Below are 10,188 nucleotides of genomic sequence, written 5' to 3'. Positions count from 1 at the left end.
TGGACTGTTCGCACCAATAACTACGGTAACTATCCTTCTTCAAATCTAACCAAGGTCAAGTTCCTACACATACAAACTTATTCGCTATAAAGAGGAAAGTGGAGAAGAAGTAAAGAAACAAAGTTTGCTAACGTGGGTCGTTGCTGACTAATGCTACGTGGACAGTCAGGCGGACAAATCTGTATCCTATTCAACAGAACCAGTTGCCAACAAAACTCAATCGAAATCACGCTCTGGCCCCTTTAATCGTTCGTTGTTCCGCCGTCCTTTTGAAACTCTTATGTAGTTGGCACACACAGCTTTTCCACGGCGCGCGTGTCAGTTACCACATGCTCTATACTTTACGAAGCCTAAGAACGGTGGAAGTGTCAAAATCGGAGCGGCCATCGCATCCGCGTACACAGCGTCCCGTTCTGGTTGCTAGATTCGCTGCGCAGCCGCGCTACCATATGGGAATCAAACACTTCGTTTAACTGTTCTTGTTATAACATAATACGTATGTATATGTACATGTAGCGTATTGCGCGGTTGTAGCAGTAAAAAAGGAACAGGCTAAACCGAGTCAAGATAGGCAGGAGTATCGGAAGGTATTTATAAACGTCCATTCTAATGTCACGTTAACCGGCCGGCCAAGCAAGTACGGACGATTGTACGGCACACCGGTACTATGAGGGCTGGGGCAATAGTAGAAGCAGCACGACAGGGCAAACACTACGGAAATGACTGCAAACGTAAACGAAACTATGTAAGCACGCGGTGAAGCCAATCCTAATGCTTACAATGCCTGCAGAAGCAACAATAACCATAAGAATGGCGAATGAAAAGAGTGTCTGCTAGAAGATGTTTTACCCTTTCGTTAGCTGGTTGAGACAACCCCACATTGACTTTCATAGACGTATGAACACTTACGTCCGAATCAACGATAGCGAAGTTATAACCCAGACAGATGATTCGATCGATACGCTTCTATACGGCATATTCGTACTAACATGCTAACAACAAAAGGTGTGAAAATACCGTCGCCGAAGCTGTCTCCGTTCTTCGGGTGATTATATTCCATAGTCGAACATGATCAATTGGCGCGTAACCAAGAATTAGTGTGATCACAATGCAAGAGAAATCAAACGAACGCGCTAATACCCTAGGTTCTTTGTGTAGCCGCATTGCACATAGAAACATCCGCTCCTTTCGTCGATCTTACGTCTACAATGCCTATTGCGTTGTTTGGCCAGTTGACATAACTACCGCATCGTCTGTAGGTAATTATCGTATAGAGCAGTAGAAATACTGCACAAACTTCTACCAGGAGAGAAACAAACTGTTTATCGGCACACACCGCCTTAAAGCGAATAGGCGGCAGTAAGTGTGTCTGCGTATTGTATGACCTGTAAATAGGCCAATGGTAAAAGATGTTATTAAAGATTTCCTGTTTTTTTTGCGAATAAATATTTTTGTTTGACAATATTTCGGCTATACAATTCAACGGGCTGAACTGTCCATCAGTACCACGTTGTCCATGTTAGTAGAATTGCGATAACTCCGCGTAGTAAATATTACGTGTGGTATGATGATTTTTTGGCAGATACATTATTTTGCAATAATAGAGAAATTTACAAACGTAACGTGCGATGATTTCTGAGTGACTGATTTATTCACACGCCATCACCGATGGCTCTCTATAGATGCTCGTCGATTTTCAAAAAACTTAATTCTCCAAAGAAACTGCTCAACACTACTTACCGTTACTGTCTTGTCCGGCGGCAGTTGCTTTATAGCTACAGTTGGTCGCGAAGCGAACTTGTATCTCACCAGCTCCTACATTTACAAGACAAACGATTTCCTTATGAGATGACTCCTTTGCCAGGAAGCACATAACCTAGGCAGACTGTACGCGCTTACCAAAAAAAAAAACACCCGATCCTACCAACTGGTTTGGCAATTACTTGTATCGGTCACCGATAGCTTCTCGAATATTTAGCTAATCAAGAGATATTCGGGCGCGCTGGCCAACAAGCCGGCATCGATCGCCCTCAATACCGTCGAACCGTTTCAGGACGCCTCGGAAAAAAGCGATGGCCCTATATGCTATGCCATTCCATCCCTATATAGACGTCAATGTCCGAGTTTTCCAGTCGCCGATCACTAATTGCCAAGATGCCGCCGTATTGTCGGCAAATCCCTGCTAGGTTAGCCGTTAGCCTAACTATAACCTTAGTAGCGTCGACAGACGACATCGTAGCGATGCATAACCGTTCCATCGCGGAAGCGGGAGATGGCAACAAAATCGATACGTCGGAGTATTTTAGCTGAGTCCTTTTTCCCTATTCTGCTCCTTGTGCTTTTGTTGCTGATCTTGGTTATGTTGGCTATAAGATGGTTGTTTCTGCTGTTGCCGGTTGCAGCAGAGGCAAGGATTGCGGGGGTATCCTCTGTGTTATCGTTAATCATTGACTCGAATTTGCGGATCGCGCTGCGACAGGGACATCAACAGCATCCGGTATTGATGACGCCAATAGTTGAAGCAAGAGGAGTAGCTTCAAATCTAAATACAGCAGAGGTCTGTGCGCACGGGTCAACGTCCCGTTTGGGGAACAGCAAGAACAGTGTTACGCTCACTTGCGTACAAATAAACGTAATACTGTATACTCATATGGGCTTGTGCGGTTTTACGTTACAGAGTTGCCGCTGCTACGACCGCCATCTTTTGTATTTTTTTTGTACATCGTGGGAAGTTCCGTTATTGCAAAATACTACAGTGACATATATATATATATATATATATATAGGACCGTCACGTGAGAGACGAACGAACTAGCACGACGCCTTCTAATGCTGCACAATTTCTGTGCAATTATTGCCGGTGTCCCCTCCTTCAAGTGTTTTATTTCAAGTACTAATCCCTTCAGGTATAAAACAATTGAACTGATGTTGAAAACAAAACGCTATGAGATCTACAAACACCAACAGGTGAAGCTGATACGCCGCCTCGTGAAAAAAGGGAATTTTGTTAATATTGTTGGTATACGTTTGTGTTTAGCTTACTTCGTTGTGGTTTGGAAATGTGAATGTTAAAACGTTCTCTGATAGCCATTGGTAGGACAGGATACTTTATAATAAAAACAGATTTTTGTGGAAAATTATTATGGCCGCTTATACTTTTCGTTGTTCAGTTGATTTCAAACATTCAAACACTTCGCTTGTGTTAGTAGCTCTACTAAATGTGCACGAGCAGTCGTACATAGACCGGCGTTGCCCTGCAATGTTTGTATTCATTTATGTAAGAGATCCTACGGTGAAAACTAATTGTAGACCATTAATTAGTTAACTACGATGATATGATAACGTTGTCAGATTTTGTGGATTCCATCCGGTCTATCTATACGCTTTTTTTACGCAAAAATCGCCAATCGAAACCATACAGTCACAACAAATTCGCTCACTATATACATATAAGAAAAGATCCTTCAGTCCATCTATCAAAGAACAGTTCGTATCTGACGACCATCGCTCAACGAAAATTATCGCTGATGACCAGTTACTACCATTATATATCTCCTTGAAGGAGTCCGTTGGACCGGTCTTCTCCTTGTTCATGTTAAAAGTTCATTCTGTAGTCATGTTGGCTGGTTACGGTGAAACACGGTTTTTCGAGCACGAGCTCTAGGCGCGTCTCTCTACGACATACATTGGCCTTATTGAGAAAGCAAGCCCTGGATGACTGCGCAAAGGTGCCTTCGAACAATTGGTTTCTCTAGTCGATCGAAACTGCATGAACCGCCGTGGTAGACTCGGCCCTGTTTGCGCAGGGTCTCACTACCACTAGCAGACGTTACTAGACGGCGAAACAATACGACTTTCCTTCCTGCTTCACGACTCCCATAGCACAAATGCGTCCAGAGCACTTGGTTTAAAACATCTTTTGTTGATCCGGTCGTCATATTAATGACACCATACAAGCCTTGAGTCATACGCGGTGCCACAGAGAATCATTCTTCTTGCCGCTGCTTTCAGATCGAGCTGTTACTGTCACGTAAATGATACTTGAATTGGAGACCAGTGTTTGGTAAAATGCCTGGAAAAATAATGCATCGGTAGTATGATACATACAAATGAACACGTATAAAAAAAAATTTAAGAAGCTCTGGTCGACGACGAAATAACGTAAATTTCATATAGTGCTACGCATCCTGTCAGTGTGGGTTCCTTTACGAATACGGAGGCCATTGACCATTAAGTGGTAGTTTAGTACTAAGAACCAATTTTTCTTTCGAGGCGCGCAAGCGTGACTCGGGACAGCAGGAGTAGCAGCAACAACAGAATTGAATGGAAAAGCGCCAGTGGTGAGCGGCGCTGCGATAGCCGGGACAATGCCCGTATCACAGGTAATCCACTGGCTGCAAGTTTAATCCGGCCAAACCAAAATAAAGCAGAAAGCTTTGCGTGTCCCTATAGCTATTTGTATTAGCATCCATTTGCCATGGCGGTTAAGTCACTTTGGCTTGACTTATTAATCAATTTGTGTGGCAGTCAATCACGGAAGGTAGTGTCTTCAAGAGATTTTAAGGAAGCTGCCTTGGTCTGGTTTTTAGCGCAGTTCAGCTTTGGACAGTAGAGGAACTCTGCCCGAATCGACTTGCTGGCTATTTCAGGCCGCAATGGCGTTGTCGTTGATAGCGTTGACTATGGTGGTAACGCTGGTGGTAGTGGAAATAGCGAGAATAACCGCGGCCTTCGACAGGGTTGCAAGCCAGTGCCCATAGAGTTCGTGATGAGACAACGTTGCGTCTCCAACGAGGTCAGCCTATTGCTAGCGACCATTCCAACTTGGGCCGATCGCGCTTGCTGTCGTGGCCATAGGTAAGACGTTCATTTAGCAGAACATCAATAGTCATCAGATGGGCATCCATTGAAAATGAAGGTATTTACAAATTTTTGTTATTGAATGAAGTTTCCAAGTGCAATTTTTCAATTCTAATGCGTTTTTGATAATCATTAAAGTTTTGATTTTTATTTTTAACTCTTGCTAATTAGAAAACGAAGGTTTAGTTTGTTATGATACGTGTGCCTTCCCAAGATAGATGCATTAGAACACAATGTAAATAAGTCTTATTAATTTTAGTAGCTTAAAATAAATATTTGACATGAATTGCGGTAGCGTAAATAAATTTGATGGTAACACTCCTATAACGAGGTTTTTTGTAGCTTAGAAAATTTAGCTTATCTCTGGAAGAGCATTTAGTAACCACCAAGACATCTTTGCGACCATATGTGCAATGAAGCTCCACACTTACCATTGTGATGCAGCTAAGGAACTTCACAGCTTTGGTACACGAATTTTATTTGGTAAAAGATCATCCAATCAAGTCTGTTAGATGTAGCTAGCTTTAGATAACTTGCCTTGCATGAGCCGCATTTGTCGCTAGAGTGATTGCGTTTGATTGTGAACATGAATTCAAACAAGTCTAGTTAGAGTTGTACTAAAGCTATATGTAGAAAAGGGATAAGTTATTCCAATTCGTACGCTGTCCGACGTCATTGCAACTTACCTCAACCTAAATATTAAAACGTTTGTATTCTATGTTATATTAATCATTTTGGAAATATATATATTTCGTCCTTATTCAAAGTTCTGTGCTTGTAGGCCACACCCGAAGTATACATGGACCCATTAACGTAACAGACTATGGGCTAGCTTTAATTCTGCTTGTGGATGCTTTCCTTCTGTTTGCAGATACTCTGAAGATACTTCAGTTAATGAAAATGAATGAAGAAACAATTTTTTTGATGTGAGCATAACTTACGCTTACGATACAACTTCAGGGTGCACAGCTACGTGTATGAGTATATAGTTTTGTGAGTGTTCCCCAGCAACCTGGGCTAGAACAGTTTTTTCCTGGGAGATCATCCCTTTGAAATTCTGAGCTTTCAAACGTCCTGGTTGATCACATCCACAACTGATATGCACGCGTTTGCGCGGCGTACAGGAAAATGTTCGTCGTAAAAAACCCAAGCAAAATTGTCCGTCGTCTGGCCAGCGAATAGTTAACGCATTCGTGAACGACTCACTTTTTTGATTACCCGCTACTGAATCCCCATTGTCGTTGACGTCAGCGGTGCGCCGGCGCGACGGGGGAGGAATGGAGGGGTTACGGTACCCAGCGACGTGTTGCGTCCGCATTTGCCCGCTCTGTCTACTGTCAGATTAGCATTTGTTGCTTTGGCAGCGGTGAACGCGCTGCCACACGTGCGCCAATCTGCGTGGCTCACACAGACACACAAACCGGGCTATCAGAGAGGTACAGTCACATTCAGATCTAAAGAAGGAATTCGTGTAGCCGACGGATTCGCCGGCACTTTAAGTCCTCTTCACGGGACCCCTTTAAAATCATCGACATTGCCAACGAAACGTGTATCACCAACAGAAGCGTGGTTGTTACAGCTACTGTGTTGACTGTCGTTGTGCGCGCAGTCTCTTGGCTCCGCAACATTTGTTAGTTATTTTAGTCTTCCGTGGACAACCGATCGTTTCTTGAGAATGCTCACAAACGCTAGCGGGACGTCACCCAAGAGCTGCCGAGAACTTTGCGGAGCCCCGTGCCGCGACCCAACCATCCAGCTATCACCGGCGCTAAACACACACGCAAGCGTCTTTAACCAAGCGAAACCGGCTTCAGTCAGTTCAGAGCAGGTCGAGACAGACCCTGGAACAGCAATGGCCCGGCAAACAGTTTGTAGCCGATGGGGTCGTTTCAGACGACGAATCAACACGAAACGGCGCGCTCCCGGTGTGGAAGAGAACTGAGATTCTTTGTTTTTGCATGTCCACATACGAAACGCGATACGATAGCATGAAGTTACAGCTTAGTTAGCACAAAGTGGTCAGCCTGTATCTTCTTTGGTGTCGTTCTGATCTCCCTAGGGTTGCCTTGGCTGGTTCGGATTTACCTGACTGACCGAACAGCAAGCAAACGACTCCAAAGCTGAAGGGGTATATCCCAAACATGAATGGCAAAGATGGCCGAATAGAAAATTCTAAATAAATTTCAGTAGAACGTCGTTAGTAGTATTACATGCTTTCCTGCTAGTTGTGTAACGACGCGTAGTATATCTAATTAGAGCCCTTTCAAGTGTCGCCCAAAATGGCTACCATTTTAGAGGACGCCTAGGCGCTAGCTTTTTGCAACTTCTTCTTTAGTAATGTTATGTCATTTGTTTCACTTACTATTCACCCGGTATATAACGCAAATTTCCTGACTCTAATGCTGCCGAATCGTCGAACTTAAGCGCTGAGGCGTCTACATGATTTGCTTCCTCACAACAAAGGATTAGATATATATATATATATATATAGAGCAAATGGAAGCATATCCCATACATTTCACAGTTACTACTTTAACCTACTCAATAATAGAACCTCTATTTCAGCTATACTGGTTTGATAATTCGCACGAAAGTGAAGCTAACTTAAGACTGATAATATGGTATCGCTGTACATCCACTAACAAGAATTGCGTATTTTCTTTTTGAACTTCTTTAGCTACACGCAGTTTAGTGATAATTGTATCTGATTGATGAACAATAAAATAAAATATTAGGACGATATCTGGGTCACCTGTGATTAGTATCATGTGTATTGTGTCTGCCTATGAATGTACAAGTGGTTCTGGAAGTATTAACCGAATGAATTACTACCGTAAGGATGCCAGCAAGAGAACAGCCTCAGCTAGCTCCAGCACGAGCAGCACAGAGACTCGAAGGTGCCGTAGACTACCAGCCGTCAACGTCGCTAGCGTTCAAGCGAAGCCCTGCTAACATGCGTCGTTTGTACTTCTTTCAGCCCCCGCCATCACTAGTTTTTTGCGAGCTCGCTCGCTTTTACGTCCGATACGACGTTGGTCGTCGGTCGAACTGCTCTTTGTTCACCGTGTTTCGTGCACTGAGCGGGGCCATGGCTGAGAGTCCCAAGCGGGCTGGACCAGTTAGTACTTTCAAGGTAATCGAGCAGGAGCCAAGCCGGGTAGTCAAACGGGCAGCTCATGTGGACCGACAAGCTGCCATACAACGGGGCTTGCTGACTGGCTTATGCGGGCTCATAGCCCTCCTGCGAGGGGGCCCGCCGTAACTAAAAATGACTAACTAGACAGCACGCATCGACTATAACAGTCAGATGAAATGAAAACCTTCTAATGTAGGCTAATCTGAGCCGACAATAGGGCAGTAGCAACTGCAATCCGTTTTAGAGTGTCGCTTAAATGCTTCATCGACTAACACCCGGAAACTGCTACCCGTGGAAGCAGTAGTGAGACTGATACGAATACCAGCCACGAAAACATTAGCAGCAGTGATTTCCGAAAACGCAACACCGCTTCCTCAACCTCCAATAGCGTATTCAGCAGTCGGTCTTTGTTTAGTTCTTTGTGATATAAGTTGATCGACGCTGTCAAATGTATTTCGACTGATTAGTGAATAATCCCATTTCTACTACGTCGGAATGGTATGCAATAGTCGACATATCTCCCGTGAATTTTAAGGACACTTGCAGAAGCCTGAACGAACAGTGCCAATGGTGATCGCAGGAATGATCATTTAGTCAGTGACAAAATAATTAGGTATACAGCTTATTGTCGTATGTGGCCCACTTTCATCATTTCATTTCTGTACCACTTAAACATCGAGTGTTTTTTTTTCTGTAGCCGGCTTTTTTCAAAGAGTTTACAATTATTTGATGGTGGATCTCCTACTGTCACAACCAGTCCATTAACTTATTTTGTAACTAGTCTACCGCTACAAGGAACATCGGTGACTTCGAAATTTCCAGTACAAAAGCGACAGAACCATCTTGAACCGTTTCTTCCCATAACGCATCTTCACCATATAAAATTTTCTTGTAGGTCTAAGCAGCAATTGAACTTTTATGGTGGCAAAATTATAAAATATATCGAATTTCCACAAAAATTCCACTCATCCTTAAGGGGCTACCTTAAGCCTGAATAAAGCCATGCTAATCCATCTGCTTTTAAATCTCAGCTTTCAAATGACACTGACGACACGACTCAACTCGTATATATGTGATTTTGAAGTTTGAAAAACGGTCAGTATTTTCTCGACAGCTCTTTTAGTGCCAGCTATCCGAAAAAATGTATACCATTTAGATAATTATAGATTTTTGCTTACATAAACGGGCAATGTGCCTTACAGGATTTGTTTGTCCGAGCTCGTTAAAGTTTTCCGTCAAGATACACCTTTACATTACGATAATGGCGTGCAAGCGCTCTGTCCTGTTGGAAATATTCTTCATTCTCACCAAAGTACGTTCGAATGGGCATTAAAACAGATTTTAGTAGTAAATTCAAGTAAGTGCTGTCAAAGAAAAATGCAGTGATCTCTAGTAATTGTGCCATTAAATTTGTATATATATTTTTTGAGATCCTTCAAAATATGTGTATCCTGTTCACAATTTTCCAGGTGCTGCTCGGATCCCGAAGGTCTGTCCGGATCATCTACATTGATAGCATGTATCATTGTTGAGACGTGACATTTCCGTTTAGAACCTTTTAATATGCAATGAGTACTTGATTTGCTACAAATATTTCGATATAACTTTCCAGTATACTTTTTTAGTTGATGTTCTTTGTCCTCTGAATTATATCATTCTAGGCAGTTTTGTTTCTCTCTAAGTAATTGGAAGCCGCACAGGTGGATTCGCCTGACACTTCCTGCAATATTGCCTTTTTATTTCTGCTACATTTTAATACTTCTAATAGAGTTTTAAGATACTTTTTGTTGAAAATTTAATCTTGGATCATTAATTAACAATTGATTAACACCCTGAAAAAAAAAGATCACTTACGCAGTTATGATTGTTAAGTATCCCATTACTGCCCACGCTTGTCGGCAGAAACAGCTGGAGTCTAGTTTCGAAGAAATAAGTTTCAAAAGTAAAACACTCTCTGTCTGTCTGTCTGTCTGTCTGTCTGTCTGTCTGTCTGTCTGTCTGTCTGTCTGTCTGTCTGTCTGTCTGTCTGTCTGTCTGTCTGTCTGTCTGTCTGTCTGTCTGTCTGTCTGTCTGTCTGTCTGTCTGTCTGTCTGTCTGTCTGTCTGTCTGTCTGTCTGTCTGTCTGTCTGTCTGTCTGTCTGTCTGTCTGTCTGTCTGTCTGTCTGTCTGTCTGTCTGTCTGTCTGTCTGTCT

The 10,188-nt window shown here is 42.9% G+C and overlaps 1 protein-coding gene and 1 long non-coding RNA gene across 4 annotated transcripts in view; one reads left to right on the top strand and one right to left on the bottom strand.

Annotated features, from left to right (window-relative positions):
* Window positions 1-1,266: 1,266 nt before the first annotated feature.
* The window catches only part of LOC111264134 (uncharacterized), a 30,416-nt gene continuing 21,494 nt past the window's right edge, over window positions 1,267-10,188 (bottom strand). For both annotated transcript variants that reach the window (XM_022839744.2, XM_022839743.2), the window contains exon 7: window positions 1,267-4,072. In XM_022839744.2, the coding sequence (XP_022695479.1) occupies window positions 3,965-4,072 (108 nt within the window). In that variant the 3' untranslated portion in view covers window positions 1,267-3,964. The remainder of the gene's footprint in view (window positions 4,073-10,188) is intronic.
* The window catches only part of LOC147752984 (uncharacterized), a 3,229-nt gene continuing 883 nt past the window's right edge, over window positions 7,843-10,188 (top strand). Inside the window, exons 1-2 of one of the 2 annotated variants that reach the window (XR_015312582.1) lie at window positions 7,843-8,494; window positions 9,466-9,485. This is a non-coding gene — a long non-coding RNA (uncharacterized LOC147752984). Of the gene's footprint in view, window positions 8,495-9,079; window positions 9,309-9,465; window positions 9,486-10,188 lie in introns of those variants that run through there. The other variant, XR_015312581.1, reaches the window with a different exon arrangement.

Source organism: Varroa jacobsoni, unplaced genomic scaffold (assembly GCF_002532875.2).
Source record: "Varroa jacobsoni isolate VJ856 unplaced genomic scaffold, vjacob_1.0 scaffold_823, whole genome shotgun sequence".
NCBI lineage: Eukaryota > Metazoa > Arthropoda > Arachnida > Mesostigmata > Varroidae > Varroa > Varroa jacobsoni.
The sequence above is the reverse complement of the archived record's forward strand: the minus strand, read 5'-3'. Positions and strand labels throughout refer to the sequence as shown.